Source organism: Poecilia reticulata, linkage group LG18 (assembly GCF_000633615.1).
Source record: "Poecilia reticulata strain Guanapo linkage group LG18, Guppy_female_1.0+MT, whole genome shotgun sequence".
NCBI classification, from domain to species: domain Eukaryota; kingdom Metazoa; phylum Chordata; class Actinopteri; order Cyprinodontiformes; family Poeciliidae; genus Poecilia; species Poecilia reticulata.
This window is the reverse complement of record NC_024348.1, coordinates 16,111,536-16,131,872: the sequence shown is the minus strand read 5'-3', so window position 1 is coordinate 16,131,872 and position 20,337 is coordinate 16,111,536. Positions and strand designations below refer to the sequence as shown.

The following is a 20,337-nucleotide window of genomic DNA, read 5'->3' as shown; positions in this document are numbered from 1 at the left end:
CTCTAACCCAAAAACATCATATGATAAATCTTAAAATAATTTTGGGAAAAAAAGGTACATTTTTTTCAGTAAACTATTAATTTATTAAGTGGAACAACACAAAATCTTCTGAGATATGAAAGTTCTACATCTATTTAGAGACTGCAAGAATCTAGGGAAGTTGGTACTAAGCTATACCCCATTAATCATCAGCTGCTTAAGAAGAACTTAATATAAACCTAGCGACTTTCTTTTCCACATTTCTACAGGTGATAAAAGTCTTTTGCCGGTAACCTACTTCAGTCAACTTTTTGTAGCGCCGTCCTGGGCCATCTATAAATAGACTCTCCTGATTAGTTCCAGGCACAGTGAAACCATGCAAGACTTTGGTTGCTGCAGGGCAAAACTGACTTTCGTCTCCATGCATCACTCTGCTGTAAAACACCTGTCGCTATTACGGCCTAATTTATCTCCATTGCTCTGGTCAGGCACCAGCGCAGCAGCAGGCCCAGGTTCACCACCAGGCCTCAGAGAGTTGGTTGCTTCCCTCTCCGACCTGGTCGTTTTTTTTTTTTGTTTTGTTTTTCCCCCCTGAGATGGTGTATATTAAGGAGTGGATGTATTTAATGTGCAACACTGCTGATGAGTATCCCTGGCCAACGGTAATTAGGTATTTCAGGATGAGGGTTAGGTGATCTGCTATAAATATCGTATGACTGTTGCGCGGGATACGATTACAAGCCGAATCACACCCACACGTTTAGCCGAGCATACGTGATCACATGATTAGTAGTGCATCCTGCTGCAGCTCATTTATAAGTCTACGTCGGTTTTTACTGCTCTCGTTTGGAGCACACGACATGCTATCTGCTTCACATCAGGAAATAAGTGACGCGTTTCTCCTGTAATGGCAGTCCATGCATCACACGTGAAGTAACTAAGCAGAACTTTATTAATATAGAACATTTAAGATGAAAATCACTAAGTGCCTCAACAACCAGGTGATATAAAGCAAAGATGCATGAAACATAAGCAAATTTATAAAGCTGTTTTCAGATTACTTTTAAAGGAAATTACTGAGTCTGTTGCTCTCTGACAGATTTCTTGTTTAAGTGTGAGATTTGTGTTGCAAGCAAAACTGCCAGATTTATGCTTGAGAAGAGATTAGATAAATTATTCTGAATTAAGTACCACAGAGTTTCTAAAACCAACATGGTCTCAGTAAAATGAATTAATTTTGGTTTTAAATGGAGTCCTAAATGCAATCACACTGAGGTTAAAATATTAATATGATATTGATTTTTTTTTTTTATTCTGAAAAAGGAGCCTTTGTTTTATTATGTCAGTTCATGCTCTTCGTCCTGTACTCTGATCTCTAAACATCAGATTAAGTATAAATATTTTATTGTTTCAGTATTCTCTGTATGAGCCAGTATCCTGCAGTAAAAAAAAAAGATGATCTCATCTCCATGTTGACCACTGCAGCAGAGAAAGACGTGTGAGGCATTACGTGATGCAGGGAAAAGAATAGAAGACTTAAAGGACGACAATGGAGAGGATGGAAGGAAAGGTCGAGTAAGTAGGAGGAGTGGGCGGATTGGATAATGAAAGAGAGCATACAGTGTAAAAAGAGACAAATGGCTGAAGGTGGACGCTCTGTCCAAAGTGGGACAGGAAAGTGACATTTTAACAGGGGAAATTGGATGATTTCTAAATACCTATTGGCCGAAAACTTGGCATACAGCAGGTTAGTGCATTCCAACTTTGGTCATCAAGGCACACAGCTGTGCATGTTTCAGATGTTTTCCTGCTTTAACACACCTGATTCAGATGACTACAGTTAATTTAAAACCCTGTTAACCACCCATCAATTGAAATTGGGTGTGAAGAAGCAGGGAATCGCCTCAGACATGCAGGGCTGTGCGGCTTGAGGACCAGGGTTGGGTTGCAGGAGATGATCAAGTGGACGACTTGTATAAATGTCTTCACTAGACCCCTTTCAGATTCTGTACTTTAGCTGTTGAAATTTTATTTTATTTTTTTTACTTGTTCAACTTCACCATTTCCAAAGACACTCTTCAGCGTCACATGAAACATAGCAGCTTTCCATTAATCCAACGACACAGTACGGACGTCCTCCATCTGTTTCTGCTCTGTTAACGCCACCTATCCCATTTTCTTTCACTTGAGAGGGAAACCAGGAGCGCCGGTGCTCCCAGCAGGCAAGGCCCATCTTTCTCAAGTAACCATTGTGGCTTGTGCACGTCGGTCTGTAGCAGAAGTGCGTCCTGTTGAAATTAGGTCAACAGACCACACCAGGGCTGCTGCGGGACACCAAACAAAATGAGGTCATGGAAAAGAGACGATTCCCTGTTGGCCTGCGGAGCTTTTTAGCATGGCACAATATATTCTTTGTTATGACTGTTAAGTCCATCTCAACACTAACATGACGGCTCACCAGAATAAATTGCCTATGAGTTCTCTTTGTGTTTGACATTGTTAGACCTCTTAAAATAACAGTAGCTATTATAGAATGCTAATACTTCCTCATTATGCCCAGAGTAAAGTACACAAGCCACGAGTTGAGTCTCTAAACATCTCTTCATTGATCGAATGGCTGTGTTACACATGAAAACCTTTGCATATCACAGTGAAACTTAAATTGCTAATGCTGTTTACAAGACACGGTGTTATAGCAGCTAAATGCGTGCTTGGTAGCACATTAGCCCACCACATATCCAAGCGTTTCCTTCTCATTCTTAAGAGTGTTACTGGCAGTGCACTCCTACAGATGAATTTCGAACATGATGGCCCCCCAGTAATTATACCACTAATGATAATTTGTACTGCATGGTGGCGGGTGTAATTTGACCATTCCCTTGGCGGCAACTAAGTTATTTTATTTTTCTCATCTTGAAGGCAGTCATTCAGTAAATAGCCCCTTGGATGAGAAATTACAGTACTGCCCTAAAGTGACAAAAGGGTTCAAAGAAAGCCATTTGGAAGTGGCTGCAGTGAATTAAAAGTTTGTTGGCGGGATGTGTGTCTGACTACAAATGGGAGCCGCAATCCAAATTAGGGTTACTTTTTCTTTTTTTCTTTTTTTTTTTAGACTAGATAGTATGAATAGCAGCTGCATTGCTTCCAGCTATAAATTAGATCATCAAATAAATAAGGAAATGTCTGACCCATTTCTCCTTCAGCGCTAATATGGTAGCCTGCAAGTAAATAAGCTGTAATCAGATAGTAAGCCTCTCTCACTACAAATTCCCTCTACATGCCTAAGAGCATGCATACATTATTATGAGAGCAAATGGCTCACTGTGCCTAAAGTAGCTGCTGAACACTACTGCCCAGCTGCAGATGTTAAAGTGATGGACGAAAACAAGTCGAGTCAGCTTTATGTTTCAAGAAAGGATCAAATTGATTTGTTGGAAGTTAAGTGTTCCTCTAGGTAGAGGTGCGGCGGGAGAGTGTTTACGGTCTGCTACACCCACCTCTGGGCTCATGCTTATCTATAAATAGCCACAGATGGGTACAGGGCCACATCTGGCAGAGAGAGGCTGCGGGCCACCATTTTACAGACGTGTCGTGTAATCAGAAATGTTTACTTCCTTCACACTCACTCAGGCAGTTCTACTGTTTAACACTATGCAGATAACTGTTGCAAGCAAGACGTATTGCTATGAGGAATTAATGGACCTGTTCTTTGTTTTTATGTTCCCCCAAACACTTGCGTAGCTAATCGACTGTAGTTTGACTATCTTCTTCTACTGCTACGTTCAAAATAAGTGTGTTTAAAAATTGAGCTAATATCAAAACTCATGTACGTAGCTTATATTTTCATACACATTACTAATTTTATCACTCCACAGAAAGTAAGGAAAAATGCAGGGTCTTCCCTAGAAGACTTCCCGAAAATGCTCTCTTCCCTTACATATGGGCTGACGCTCCTACAATTTTGAACTTTTTGAAGAAAACCTAAATGGTGATGTTGTGGTAGAAGAGCATTGCTTCACATTGCTGTCATGCCAGTGATCACTCCCAAACTGGATGTACAGCTCTTGTCACGGTTGCTGTGTTCACTGCATTGCACCACACCTGTAGGTGCGATAAATACAGTATAGTCTAAGCAAGAAGCTAACAAATGGGCCACAATCATGTCAATGAGCAAAGTAACGCAATAAGTCCCTCGTTCAGAGAAAATTTCAAACAGCTATTCCTAATACTTTTTGGGGCAGTGACTTAAAAAATAAGTCTTCATTTGTGTTTACATTGCGTCATTTGTTTTGGACATAACGTTTGAAAATGCTTTTATTTTATTTTATTTTATTTTTAAGAGTGCAAAAAAGGCCATTTTGGATGGCACATCTGCTTATAAGTTTTATCATGTGTACCATTCATCCAGGGTTGAAAAAATGAGAGGATGATTTGAAAAACATGGACAAAAACATTTTCTTGTTTGCTCCAAGATGCTAACACAGTCCTTTGTGACATTTTGGTTCTTTTCATTTGGTGGAAAAAAAATCTGTTAAAACCTTTAATAGAAAATATATAATTCGCTCTCTTTGGTTCAACAATGTCTTTAAATTAACTTTAGGTCCAACACAAGGTTTAAACAACTGTTGTGAGTTTGAAGGAGTTAATGAATAACATCCTGATTTTTGTCCACTCTTCCATGAGTTAATTATTCCAGGCATGCACTTATTGATAATTAAAAAAAACAAAAAACAAACAAACTTTGAGCTGCAGTGGAAAGTGTTTTTGTTCTTCAAAGCAATAAGGGATGAAGAAAATTGAGTTGCTACATGTGAGGGGCTTTATTCTTTTATTTTTTTCCAAAATGGGGGGTGAGAGGGATCTCCTTTCTTCTCTTGCAGCGTAAAGTAATTTTGTCTCTGTATTAGAACACTCTGTGCAGCTCCTTTTGCTCTGGGCTGGTTAATTATAAAAGGGACCATTCACCAAATTCTAGTTGTTCCCTGGAGACCTCCATACTTTGATTATTTTGCAAGGTTGTTTCACCACCCTTACTGTAAATATTAAGAACACATTTATTTCTCAGATGGGGCTGAATACTGTAGTGTGTGAAATAGAAAGCAGACATGTACGTACACATCTAAAGAAGCGATGCACAAGTGTCGACATATCTGAGAGATTAAATATTTTTTAAAATGTTTGAGAATAGTTAGATTTGATTTAGCAAAAAAAAAAAAAACAAAATTAAGGTTTGAGTTTTGTCATGCAAGTTTCTGGTGACAAGTGTCATAAATATGGATATAATGACCAGTAAGATATGATTTATAAAAAAGAACAGGTGCAAAAGTTTGAAATTGTTCATTACTTTAATCACTCAAAATCACGCAAAAATTACTGTTATGGCAACATGACGTCCATGTTTTATTTAAATTTATAAAAACTCAACAACCTGTCAATAAGACGTGTATTTAATTCCCACACTTGTTAAGAAAATGTAGAGACACGCAACACATAAATAAAAATAAGAAAATGATGAGTTGGCTATTGAGGAGTAGCTGTGAAGTGGTAAACCTTCAGCTTTGTTCTCTTTTCTCCTCTCCGTCAAGGCTCCAGGCTGCGTCTGCTACATTATTAGAGAGCCATCCAAAAGGTGGCCTTGGTGAGTTTGCTCCAGCAGACAATAGCTCTTATCAATGATTTAAGAGTTTCAGGATTAATGTTCTCACTCGAGCCTAATGTCCAATCTGTCCTGTGCTTCAGCAACTCCCAGCTTTGGAGGAAATCTGTTGTTAAAGGCCATACAAGGAGGAAAATGTCGCTATAAACAAAAGCTGCTTGGGGCATGCAGTCCTTCACCAAGGCCAGTGGCTCGTCTTCCAGTTTTAGAGACTGATCTGAATCTGAACCAAAATGTAATTGGTTCTGCTTGCTCCACCTCTGCACTTCTTCCCCTCCACTCTCCTTCCCCCCAGCTGTGAAATGTGGTTCGGAGCTGAAGCTTTTTTTTTTTTTTTTTTCCTGCGTTATCTTGCTGACAAACACACAAACACCTCTGACAACACATCTCTTCCTTGCTATGCAGCAAGGGGAAGATGCAGCACTTTCCTGGCTGTTGTACCAATATGCATTCTGTGCATGTACTGTTGGATTTTTACAGGTGTTCATCCACATAAGACCACTTTCTTAAAAAGGCTCCGTTTTGCCCCACATTCGGAGCTCTGGAGAGTTTAAGTAAGACCAATTCACTTCTAATCAGTTCCATCACATAACAAACTCAATTATAAAACCGTGAAATTATTCGTTTTTCTTTACTTAAAAGTAGGAAGATATGAAACATGTTAATTCAGTCCTAAAGGACAGAAGTGTTTTTCTCCTATAAAAGTGAAATTGAGTTGAACCTCCCTGAGCAGTTTCCTTGGCCAGAATATCGAGATCAATCCCCTGGAAAATCTTTGATTTTATTCACATCCTATATTTGGACATGTTTCCACTTAATTCCACACACGTAGCAACATTTTGAACTTTCCTGGGCTGTAAATAAAAAATACTGAGATTAAGCTGTTTTCCTATGCATCATAATTGATTGTGCTGTCAGTGAAGGGCAAACCTAATGCATCATCCTCATTTCAGATAAAAGCAGAAGCGGCAGCAGCAGCATAAAACCCTTAAATTTAAATGTCATTTGCATTTACCTGGTGTCCTTTTCGCCCCATTGTGTCTCTGAATGTCCTTTGAAAATTGCAAATGTTTCTTCTTTTTGGTTTGCCTATCTAAAGAGGTGGTGGGCATCAGCTCTGTAAACATGGGGTGCTGACAGTTTTAGGATCACTGTTGACATGTACAGTCAGAATGAGTGAGATTGTAAAAAGGAGGTTGAAGTTTATTAGTTCGTCAATGAATTATTGCAAGTATTCTCACTTAAATCCTTTCGTTTGCACCACCGTGGTATTAAACAAATCCCACCAAGTAAAATGTAAGATTGATACACAGCAGTATTTTTTTTGAATGCTGAAAAGCCGGTGTAACTTTTTTGTAAAACTGAGAATTGTTCTAGGTGCTCTTCACTTGTAAATAATGTAGCAGACGCAGTTGCCTTTCCTTTACACTTTGGTTTCTCTTCTTGCTATACACCTAATCTAAGTAACACTGACAGAAGATCACCTCTCAGAGGAAAGGCTGACTGTTTGTGATCCAGTTACTTCACCCTGTGCTGCCGTGGTTAGGTTTCCTCAACAGTTTATTCAAAACGTCTGCAGCATTGTTTGTGCTAGAGATTTTGATAACTAAACTTTGTTCTAGAGTGGGTCTTCTGTTGTGTTGAACAGTAACATTTGGATTTGATGTCATCATTCACCAGAATCTTTTCCTGATGCAAACCCAGACACTTGACCTCTAATCGTACCTTTCAGATCATTATTTAATCTGAGATCCATTTGTTTTTGCTTGTTTTTTTACACTTTGTTTTTTTACCCCAATAAAGAATGGGGGTAGAAGTTGTTCAGGAGATGCCCACAAACCTGTGTGATGTAGTGATAAATGACTGCAGAAGTAAAGTACAAAGTGCGCACAGAGCAGAGGTACATTATGATCCACCAGAGTCCAGCCGATCTGTTGCTCTACAGATAGCATGCTAGTAGTGCAAACAACTTTTTTTGTATCTTAGGCACTGAGCGAATTTGAAAAGCTTGCAATGGGGATCATTAGGCAACGTCTTTCTCCTTCTGCATTGCTGAATGCAATGAGTTGTAAGTCTTTGTTTCTGCAGGCTCTGCAACATACTGTGAAAGCACACATGGGCCATGCTTTTGACCAGTCAACTTCTGTGATGTAAAAGAAAGAAGTAATCCATAAATCTGGATTTCTCCCCGGCCCCCGTTTATTTCGGAACAAGGATCTGAAAAGATCTCACGAGAGGCGGCTCCTCAAAGTCTGTGTTATTGGTGAGATATTCTGTAAAAGGCAAACCTTGGGTGATGATGACCATTCACACTCGCAAGAGTTATTATCCAACGCCAGACACCAACCCAGGGGTGGTCATTGGTTTCTTTATTTCTCTTATTTGCATACACTGTTCACAGAAAGTTAGGGATATTTGGAGTTTGGGTAAAACAAAAGCTAACAACAGCTGCCGCATCCGTTCCAGTTTGACGACGACGTCTCATGCTGTTTGCAAGTCTTATTTTTTGCTGAGACATTGCATCCCGCTCTTGTTGAAGGGCAGCCATCAGAGCTACGAGCAGCTTTGTATTGACTAGACACACCTGCCCACCATCACCAAAGCTTTCATGTTTATTATCACACTTGGGTAAAATTTTTCTGTCTGCTTGAAATCTTTGTTGGTGCTAAGTCTTACCTAAATTGTGGTCTCCTAAAATATAGACGTAGCTAGTAGAACAACAAAGAGTGAAAGTCTTACAGAAGGAGGGAAAGCAGAGTGTTGAAAGGATCCTCAGTATCCTCAGAATCCTTAAAGCACAATCCAGAGGAGCTTAATTTTGACTGCCCGGTTTTTGAAAATTATGAAAAGAAATGGAACAAAGGTGAAAGTGGTTTCAGTGTTTCTGCACATTTTAAGAGCCTTCGGGTTTGTACTCGACAAAAGAAAAATTGCTGGTTGATATTGCACATCTAACCCTCACAAGCCCTACTGGCTAGTATGCTGAGTTCACAGTGTGTGTAATGGAAAAATGTGATTCCCAACAGTGAATGAGAATTGGGCATTAAGCCTCGCAGTGCAAAAAGTAGCTTTTGTCAGCAGACGGCAATATAAGACCTAATGCCCCTTGGAAAAGAGCAGAAAGTAAATTTTGCCATTTCACAGCCAATCAAAATGCCAACAGGAGGAAATAAAGCATTCATCTTTAAAGAGGTGTCTTATCCTGTTCTGGGCTGAAGTTTCTCTGAATGGAAGAGTTTTCCAGTCAGACTCCTTTTTTTTTTTTTTTTTAAAGCTCTGTGTGAGGGGACACAAAGTACAAAGCAAGTCACCGTTATCAGCGTCTCGTTTAAGGGCCTTCATCTCCCCAAATAGCCCTGCAAGATATCACAGTGTAGATAAAATGTCTGCTGCGAGTCTGAGTAGTAATGAGAGATATACAGCGGCGTGTTCTCACTGGAACGAAGCTGAGATAGCATTTCAGGTTTCAGGTGCCGTTCTGAGTATCCCATCAGCAGATTTATAATGAAGGGGATTACATTAGGTTTCCATAATGACCTTTTTAAAAGCAAACTCAAGTCTAAAAGAATGGCCATGAATGCCGATGAAGACGGATCACCGTAAATATCTTTACAAGCACACGGGTGAAGCTATTTTTTTTAAGCTGTCATACGTTTATAACGATAATGTATCATTCCTAAAGCAGAATACATGTGGTTAGTGTTTTTGTGAAGTTAATAGGAAAGTAAAGCGGCATGTCAGAAGCTTTTCACGGATGTCAAAAGGAGCAGTCAGGCTAACATTAGTACGCTGATGTCATAAGCAATTCATTACCGTCTTCAGATATCGACCAGGCTCTTATCTCCTGAAACGTTCTGCATTTTCACTGCTACTGTTAACCTTTTGTACAAGAAAAGTTACAAATGGATGTGTTCAACACTTATAAATGACTTCAGGGTTTCCTGGAGGTGAATTTATTCACATTAGCTGCCTTTTTAAAAAAATGAATTGTCACTATCCATTGGACTGGCTTTAAGGAAACTCGTTCATTCAAGTCTTACATCTATTCTTGTTTTGATAAACTATCAGTGCTTTATTCTTCAACGCCAGTTCTTCATGTTTTACACATAATTAATGAAGATTGCAGTGGACCTTACGTTAATGGTTACACTTTCATAGTTTTTGCCTTGGGTATGTGCTCCATCAGTTTCTCATTGACAAAATCAATAATGAGGATTATATTAAGTCCACCATACGTGAGCAAACCAGCATGAATAAGAGGGAGAGACGGATAACATGGTTCCTGCAGTGAATCCATATCCCAACTAGCAAATTGGAGTCCCCCCACTAAACCAACACAAAAACCTCTTACTGTGTCAAACAGCATCACATTTGGAACTGTATTTGTACATCATTGAAGAAAGGGAATGCTTTCATCGTTTCGAACATTTTGAAAAACATCTCTTCAAAAGCCAAGATTGAAACTCGAGATTCTCAGACCAGACGTCTACAACTGCATCTATGACTTGTTCCTCCTGGACCAAAACTTTCAAAGTAATTTGTAATCTGATTTTCAGCATACATTTATTTTCTCACGACCGTTGAGAAGTGGGATTTCTCAATAATCAAGACATCCCCGCTGGTCTCATTGTGTTTAAACTTGGAACCACCACCACCACCAAGTTGGCTGCCAAAACTTTCATTATATTTTACTTCTCTTACTAAACAAATGGAAAACACCAGAGAGAAAATGTGCTCCGTGCACATTTTTTTTTCTATTGCTAGTACGTAGCATCTGAATTGTGCTTATTTGTAATGACAGGTTTATTTATACCCTGATGCAAACTTGGTTAACTTACACTGTTTTTTTATTTTATTTTCAAGACTGTCAAAGATGCCGTTGAACATGAAGATTATTTATACAATGAAGGCACACTCTCTTCTTTTTAGATGTGCCTTTGTGGTTTAGTCTGCCAGCTTTCAGGAGACTAAATGTTTCACACAAATAAACATGCTCTTTGATCATTTCAAACTTTTTGCTTAAATATGGTAAATATTTCTTGAAATGCATGAAAAGTAAGATGTATGTGTTACTCAACTGCTGTACAGCACAGAGATGAAGGCTACTTGGTAATGCAATTTAATTCTCACATGTTTCCCAGCAAAAGCTTTGAGAATGTGTCGGATGCTACTGTTTCAGATGCCCAGACCTCCAATCTGTTGCTGCAGGGGTTTTAAACTTCAGTACTTGGTGGCTTGTAGATGGATATCTGGTCCAATGCAACTGAATCAAATGGATGAATCACCACCTCAGCATGTGGCCATTTTTGCGGGCATTTGTATTTAAAAGTGGCAGGACTCTCTCCCTGAGGATGTATTCTGAGACTCCAGCTTTCATAAATCATGCGCTTTGCTTTACAGTTGAAAATATTACTCAGACAAAAAAAACTGCTTTTTTTTTTTTACTTTGGGTTTTCAAATTTAAAGAAGAAAACTATAATGATGGGAAGATGCTGTCCGTCTTATATTAAAAATATTGAGTCAAACAATTTTAATCTTTCCGTTTCGTCTTACGCAGTAAAGAGCAACAATTATTTGTCATGAATCATTGCTCGGTGATTTACTTTCACACTGTTTACCACCTGTTCTGTTTTGTCATTGTTGCCTTCAAATGAATCCCCTGCAGGTGTTAAGCAGCAATATATACAGCAGCAAGTAATCTTGTTTTATTTGACTGTTTGTATTCTGAAGCCCATCTTTCTTCTTAATATGCATAAACAAATTGACTAATCTTTTCCCCCCCCCCCTAATATTTTGACAGTGAATCAGTTGTGTTCCTTTTTCGCTGCACTTGGAACGATGATTTTATATTTCTCAGTATTTCCTTGTCTGTGCAGTGCAAACGATGAGTATAAAGTGAGTTAAGCTTTGCATGCTGCAATGCGTTGCAGCTTGGTTCATTGACTATTAAATTGAAGCGTATCTGTGCTGCAGTAGCGATGCTAATAACGGCGTGTGTACTTTAACGTCAGAGCACCTCACAACCTTTCATCTAATGTAATATTTTTTGATATGGTTGAATTATAGTTTCTAAATGTTTGATTGCTTTGATGTCGCAGAGGTTAAGTTGTGTATGTGTGAGTGTGTGTACAACTTTGCAGTGCAGGGCTGGGACGATATCATTTTTCTTGTTTTACTGTCATTGTGTGTCTGGCGATGATGCATCATATAACCACCTTATTTTTAAAATGATATGTACTCGGTAAGCACATCTGGGCAGGAAGCCCAGACCTAACTGTTCTATTAGGAACTGAATGAATCACCTGGGGACTACAGTATATCCACTCTGTCCAGTCATATTTTTCCTCTTTTAGTACTGAAATTGTCTGCAGACAGGTCTGATGATTTGTTTTGAAATAAAACAGAAAAGAAGTGCAAGTGCAGATTTCCAGCCCTCGTGTACGCAGCAGAATACCAAAGGTTGAGGTATGCTTGTACCGTTTAGGTGACTTTTAAAGGTTGGATTGTATTTAGCAGTATCAGGGAAAAGAGAATGAATGCCTCGTGTAACTATTTCCATCTATCTGCCACTTAACTCTGACCAGCTTCCCTGTGCCTCCTGAAGAAAAAGCCACACAAAATGACACTAGGCTTTATTGTGGGAAACCGTCACAAGGTACTGAGTTTAGGACCACAAAAAGGTCTAAATGTTTTTTTGACAAGTTCTTTTAGGGCATTTGTGAAATGCTTGATAAATCTCTCCTGGAATACAGTTGAATGTTTACATGAAGATTTGAGCATGTTTGTCTGTGAACATTTTGCCATCTAGTTGTTTCCCAGATTTCCGTTTTCTGCTGTTGGCATGTTGGCGTTCACCTTGTTTATCAAAACTCGGCTTTTCTGACCTGCAGCACTGAACAGAAGACATTTTTCTTTTTCAGCAATCTGGTGTTGCGCGATAGGTTCAGGAGCTGGAAGACTTTAGGCTTGATGCCTGTCCAGTGACAGCCTGCACTTATTGTTGCTGCAGGGTTGGGTTTAGCTTTGCTGTGAGGTTTCCTCTGTCACTTGTGTGTGGAAGAAAAATTGAATTGTCTCCATCCAAAAAAAAATCTACAGTAGTCCAGGAATCTGAAGTAAAGATTTTCAGTTTTGTAATATTTCTGTTTACATACAATGTTTTTGACCCTCCATCAAGCTGTCTTCTCTGAATATCTGTTGCATATGAGATCAGGGCTTAGAAGCATTTTTTTGTACTATTGCCAGGCAAACCTGGTGAACAGGTGGAGCCGTTTTCTAAGCTCATTAAGTCCCACTTGGTGATAGATTTGCTGCTTAACTCACTGCACTGTCATTCCTAATGGTCAGTTTTACTGGCCACTTTACCTAAATTTACCTGTTTCCTTCCGGTTCTGAATTTATATTGTGTGCATTTTAGCCATTTCATGAGCAGTTTTCCTCTTTATTGCCATTAAAATAATTTAAGGTTGAGCATCTGTGGGTCTGCGGTGAGGTAACGCGCCGCATGACAAGCTACTCACTGCAGTGTTTTCCAGGAAGGTAAGCTGCTATGACATAGTGGCAGAAACAAAAGCCTCTGTGGTAATCATGGTTGCCACCGCAGGGCACCTGCAGTTTGGGTTTTCTAGGTGGATCAATATATCTGTCAAGTTCTCCTTGAATGGCACCTATTTTATGTTCGTTCCGTCGCTGCTGCAGAGTGCAACGCTGAAGCCTCATGTCTCACAAGTCTGCAGGAAATAGAAGGTTTCTTTTGGGCTTCATAAAGATTATTTGATTTTTGAGCGCTGCAGAACAATTAAAGTAATCATTTCATTCTCTTTTATCTCGCTTCAAAGAACAGACAAATGTTAGATATGCAAAACAACTTTTACATTAGGTAACTTTCTGCAGGAAAAGAAACATCATTCCCCTTTATTCCATCAGGAGAGTTGTTAAATGCTGCTTAAAGGCATTTTTCTGACTCTGTTCTGTTATGTCAGCAATCAGATACAGTTCACTAGCTGTATCTGTCTATACAGCTGAAATTAAAAGTGGTTATCTTAAACTGAAGACGATATGTTTGAGCAAAACCCCGAAGGCTGCGTAATGTAGCAAAACTGAAGATGAGGCTATTTAAAAAAAAATACTGATATGGTTTAGAGGGCAGTTGAGTTTTCAATTTCACTGACGAACAATTCAGATTCTTTTGATCAAATTGATTCGTGACAAATGTGGGAAATCACACTGTAACCTGTGAACTGCAGAGTTTTCTTTATACGCACCACTTCATACGGTGTCATAGGAACATCGGTTCTCCTAACACTAGGGGGGGGGGCTATGATCTGGCTTTGGTGTTTCTGTTCATTTATCTAAATGCCTCACAGCCATACGTGATCACACCTAAAAGTTTAAGTTTTTTTCTCTAATAAAAGCACTTTGAATGTCCTCAGGATCACAGATTTGATTAAAACAGAGTCTTATGCACAGAGATGGAACCTTTTTTTTAATACTAGGTTTGAAATGGAAAAAGCCTTGAAACGAACCCTAACCAGTCTCAGATTTCAACTAACTGTAATGTTGATGTTTGTGGACCACCCACGAATCAATAGGAAGATTTCTCACCCATTACATTAGCAATGGGCTTCCGTTGTGATTCAGAGTTGGGGTCATCCAGATCATCTGGCTGACTTGATTTTACTGAGATCCAGTTCCTGTAAGCAAATATTTTTAAACATAAGCTCATTATTTACCTGAATGAGACAATCGCAGTTTTTGCCTTTAGAACCTACTTAAGTCTATCGGCTTCATAGCTTTGTCTCATTTTACTCCGACCCTGCTTATTAATCCGAAGAGGATCCCCACTGAGTTTTTCTTCAGGACTATATTTGGGCTTGGAATGCTGTGATTTGTTCCACACTTAACACTTCCCACCCAATAAGGAGGCCTTGAGAGAGAGCTACGAGTTACCTTTAGACTTGGAAAATAACACACTTTTTGGTTTAAGTAGAGTGTTTGCCAGCAACATAGTGTACCTGAACGCTGTGTTTTGGTCAGAGTGTGTGTGTTTGCTACTGCAGTGCCCCCAGGCCATCTGTTCAGCTCAGAAATAGTGAGGCGACAAACCTCACTGAACTCAATTTGTCATGAACACATTTGGTGTTTTTTTTTATTTTTATTATTCTCATTGTTTGACCTGAAAATGCTTCAGTGTTGCTGCCGCAGAGCGCCTCTGTGGACATTAGAGACTCCGGGGATGTGTGTGTTTAATGGGAACGCGGATGGAAATGGAGTCTAGGGGACTGTGTGACAGGTGATGGACTTGCTCGGATATTAAAATTAGGTTTTTATTTTCCCTGGGGCTAATAGGTGGGTGGGCTGAAATCAGATGCAAGCTGAGGTCTGGCAATGAAAGAATGAGTTAAAACATTGATTTAGTATTGACACAGAATACAAGAATAAATGGATGATGATGGTAATTACACTTTTGCAGTAGAGCTGCACTATGTTAGGGAAGTGGGGCATTTAAATATTGTTGCTGGATTTTGCAGCATGATATTAATTGCAATTAACCCACCTTTTTCCACAGTAGCCTCTCTTTTCAGTCCTCACCACTCTCCCTAGGCTTTGAGTCACTGTGATCTACAGCAGTTGTGGGTATGAAGGACGGTAAAAATCGACCCAAGAAGCAATACAAGTTATCGGACCAAAGTTTTACTGCATGGAAGTTGAAATTTATAAAACGGTTGAAAATGTGGCTTTTAATCAATCCTACTATGCAGTTGCAGTATTTAGCATAATTAAATTGAGAGAAATATTGTAATTTTGTTAATTGTTTTGCTCCTTCTTAAGTAATGCAGGTTACTCTGCAGAATATTCTGGGTTTTTTTCTCTCATTTAACTTCCTACAAAAGGAAACTGGAAAACATAAAATGGCTGAAATACTGAGAAACAATCTTTAGGAGATGAATAAATTTTTGGTCACAAACTTAATCAGGGCCATGACAAAACAGCAGCTTATACTTGGGTAGAAATGGTGTGGTTCTGCAATAAAACGCTTACAGGGAGACCAGTAAGCATGTAAGGGGTTGGAATTAACAGTAAATTATCATATAAATTAACTAACTGTTAAAAACATAAAAACAAGATGAAACGATTCACAGAAACACATTGATCCATATTCTGTAAATGGGGAACAGGGGTGTGGGAAAACTCTTGACTAAGAAAAATAAATTGCGACAATGTTGATTAAAAGACGGTAAACCTGGATTCCTAAACATTTTTAAAGGATGGTACGGTTTAAGCCAGAAGCTGACTTGAGTTTAATTTACTTTCTGAGGTGGCATAGCAATACAAAAGCTGTGTAACCTCTCAAACCTTAACATTACTTTATGTTCAGACTAATAAAAAAGTTCTATAATATTTGGTTTGTTGGATTATAGATACTAATTTAAAGTTTGGCTTGTTAATTATCACTATCTAAACTCTCTGAATTATGAAATGAATGTTGTTCTGGAAAATAGCTGGAACTCCTCTTACTATATTTCAGAAATATGGCATTGAGGAGTTAAAAATTCATTGACTTTCAAAGCAAAATCAAGTGAAAGATGAGGCTCTTTTATGAAAGATATGTGTATATATTATATATCTTTTTTCATATCAATGCCATTTCCTTATGTCAATTAAAATAAGTTCAACCACCAAAAACTCTGCGTCTCGCCACAGGTACCTCGTAAATTATTCACCCAGTGGAGACGTTGTACTACTTTCCTGTGGCACTCTGGCCCAGCAAAAAAGTTTCATACATTATTTCAAGTCCTTGAAATCTGTATTCACTTTATTTTTTACTCCTGCCTATGGAGATAATCCCTTGCTGCTCGTTTTGGGTCTGGAAAATGTGTGCAGTTACAAACACACACCAAGAAAAGCTCCAAGGTCAGAGTCTGTGCAGAGTCTCTACACCAAAATAGAATAATGCCTCTGTCTGGTGACCCGTTGGGTCTTAGACCCATTTTACCAGATGTTTGGGCTCAATAAATCTCATAGCTAAGTAAAGAGATCCTTCATGTTTTACATGTCAAAATTCCATTCATTTTTGGACTTAAATTCTCAGTGTTCACTCCTTCATCTGCCTGTTCTTAGTGTAAATAATCCAATTATTACAGGTGGGTAAATAAGTGAATAGTTGAATGAATCTCTGATGAATGGGTGGATGAATAATGGGGAAACCACTGGATGGAAGACAGCGGACAAACTAATAGATGGATGACAAATGAACCAATGAGAGGGAGGGATGGATAGATGGAGGATGATGCACCAAATGGCTGGAAGATCAAACTGATAGAGAAATGGATGGATGGACCAAAGTATGAATGTATGAGTGACAAACAGATGGATGGATGAACAGATGGAGGTGGTGGACAAGTGAACAACACTTGGTTGATGGATAAATGAATAGATGGACCAGTGAGTGGATCAATTGCTGCATGATATGGAAAGATGGATGCACATTTCCAGAGGAATAAACCGATGCATTGACGATTGGATGGACTCTGGACAAAAACTTGGGTGGAAGGACTGATAATTGAATGATTGGATTAAACTTTTCAGAAAATAAAAGTTTTTTCCATTTTGTAGTTTTCTTTATATTTCACCTAACGTTCTCAGTTGTTGTAAGAACCACGGGAGTCTTCAGCATGGCCAGGTGATACCGAGATGATGTTTCACTCTTTGTTTCTGCAATAGCTTCACTTCACCCAACACTTAAGGACTCCACTTAATGACCATCATTTCAGCTGGGAGAGCTTGGCATTGATGGATGAGCACAACTGAGGTGCAGTGTAGACTAATTAGTGGCAATGATGATGATGCTCTTGGCTCTTCCTAGAGCCATCACAGATGTTAGGCGTGGCCCGTCAGTCATTATTTAGACTGACCTTCATGTTGGAAGGCAGGGGCTCTAAAACCTCACTGCTTCATTTTCTCCATCTCCTGACTTTTAAATTTATGGACGCAGTTTCTCATCGCTTGAGTGTCACTAGAGTCCCTGCAGTGCCGTTACAATTGCCCATTACTGTCACCCATTGAAAAAACGTCCAGTTACACATCACACAACAGGGTATATAATGTACTGTCAGTGCTGATTCATTGAAGTGGACACTTTCCCCTTAATTCTCCTTTATTTCTCTCCGTCTCCTGGTGTACCTTCTATCTCTCCCTTCTCCTCCTCCTCTTCAGCTTGAGCCAATCAGACCACACCTCCATGGCAACCGTCAGCGAGGGTAAAACATCCACAGATGGTGTTGAGTAGAGCGAGCAGCAGGCTCACTACGAGATCAAGTGTGTGTGTGCGTGTGTGTGTGTGTATCTGTATGTGAGAGACGGCAAGGGGAGAGACCCACTGTGTTGTAAAGCCAACGGGGTAGTTTCTTGTTTGAGCAGGGGGGAAAAGTGTGAAGAGGAGGTGAGAGTTTTGGAGGAAGAGAAAAGAGAATCTTCTTTTTAATCTTCTGACGGGTAAAGAGCTGGAAAAGCAAACATTAATGACCTGACAAAAGACAACACTGCTTCACGGTGTTGATCAGCCAGGCATACCGTGGAGCTGAACTCGGACACCTTTACACCCGAGCCCCCACCACCCGCTGCCCTCCACTCACCGATGAGCATCTCTCCAACTGCAGGCGGACTCGGGGGGCCACACTGACACAGCCAGAAGTCTGGAGGACAGAAGTGGACACTTGCCCCTTTGTGGCAACTAGTCTTTCCCTGGATAATTCCCCTCTTTCAACTTGACGGCTGAGTTCTGGTTTTTGTGCTGGCCCCTTCAAGCGTCCCCCTTCCTCTAGGAGCAAAGATGAGCTGCAGGAAACGGTGCAAGCGTGAGATCTTCAAGTTCGCACAGTACCTGTTCAGACTTATCACAGGCACGCTCAACACCGGTAAGATTGTGTTACCGTTCTTTCATTAGATCTGCTGAGGTTTTGTCCAAGTTCATCAGTCTTGAACGAGATTTCAAATGTGCGTGCCTGCAAAGCATGCTTGCGAACTTTGAGGATTTCCAGAGTTGGATTTACAACTCGGGATGTTTTGTGGAAGATTTCTAGATCTAGACATGTCATGAAACACGCTACACATCTCATTTACAGTAATCAGGGTATTAGCGTTTCAAGATATCTATAGACGTAAAAGTTTTCACTTTTTTGTAAATTTTTAGTGTGCTGTATCATGTTAAAAGTTCAGTACAAAATGAGAAAAAGGTCATAAATAAGAAAAAACAATTGTTTTTTCCGTAATTATTGAAACTTGATCAAGTTAGACAATTAACTGAATTAATTCAATTAATATTTAATTAACTCAATTAATTTAATTAAGTGTTTTATATATTTTCAACAGTTTCTATAGAAAATACAAAAGGCACAGATAAATTGTATCTCTTAAAATAGATAAATGTCTGCAAATACGATAGGAAAAAATTGAGAAAACTAGTTAATGTTGAATCAGTCAGCACAAACACTACAACCTAAAACTGCCGCCTGGATAAGAACATGCATGAGACGATTAATACAGAGAAAGTTTCTGACAAAATTGATGAGTCAACATATTTTTACCTGTATAAAATATAGATTCACCTCCCAAAGTTATTTTTTCTTTTTATTAAACCTTCAGATTCACTGGATACGTTGCTAAACATATTTCACACTTTTTCCATAAAATGCAAAAGGCATTCATAAGGAATGGCATATTATTGGTTATATTAATTACAAGACTCCCAGAAGCATAATGTGTTAGATATGAGATACAAAACTCAAGAAAGCCAGTTTGGTTTCTATTAAAATTATCCAAGGAATACATCACTTTTGTAAATCAGATATTTTCAACCAATTATTCCTTCAGGCTATAAAAAGTTAAAAATAATTATGTAACAAAGCCACATTCATATGGAGACGAATTATTCTACAACCTTAAAGACTTGATCTCTTTTACTTCTATCTTGTGTAGGAAATGAACCTGACATGATCAAGTTTTCTTTAGTTAAGCGGACAGCAGAAGAGGTTCCAGTTTTGTAATGTTTTCTTTACTTGGGGGGAACAGTGTGATGGATGTTACATATGAATCCAGAGTTGGAATAAAAAAATGACTCCAAAGTAATAAACACCAACTAAGTGGATTTAGATCAGGATACTAATCCTTGGCTAGTGTTGGAGTGTGTTTCAGCTGGAGCTGTTAATTGTTGTTTCCGTTTCTCTGGAATTAAGGTAAAGGTGATTATCAGCCTGCCCTTTATCAGAGAGTGGCAGTGGATCAAGTTTGATAACTTATTCAGCAGCTCTGGGTTAAGACACGACTGAATGTGAAATAGGCAACTGATACGAACAATCATTTTAAACCAATCCCTGATGAGAAAGTTCCCAATCATAAAATGTGTGTTGGTCTGATGCAGCAAACTGTAAGAGACATTGGGATTTTTCTAATAAAACATGTAGTGAATCAGCAACCTTAAAAATGAGCCTTGGATTATGGGGGATTATAGGTAGATTAGTTTCAATAAAGAATAAGGGTTGATGGCTACTGAGCTACAGTTCGTATTAGTTATTGAACATTATGCATTAAGTTTGCAGCAACCACTTCTGCTTATACTGGACATGCAGAAAGTGATTTATTGCTTCTTATTGTGGGATTTTGTATTCCTGAGATGCTACATATGTGGCCTTTGTCTTGCTATT

At 39.0% G+C, this 20,337-nt stretch overlaps 1 protein-coding gene across 4 annotated transcripts in view; it reads left to right on the top strand.

The window, feature by feature from the left end:
- kcnip4a (potassium voltage-gated channel interacting protein 4a) overlaps positions 1–20,337 on the top strand; it is a 138,242-nt gene that overhangs the window by 23,671 nt on the left and 94,234 nt on the right. The window contains exon 1 of one of the 4 annotated variants that reach the window (XM_008435803.2): positions 17,913–18,552. The exons of the other annotated variants lie outside the window; for them this stretch is intronic. Within the exon in view, the coding sequence (XP_008434025.1) occupies positions 18,468–18,552 (85 nt within the window). The 5' untranslated portion in view covers positions 17,913–18,467. Of the gene's footprint in view, positions 1–17,912; positions 18,553–20,337 lie in introns of those variants that run through there. 4 annotated transcript variants of the gene reach the window in all.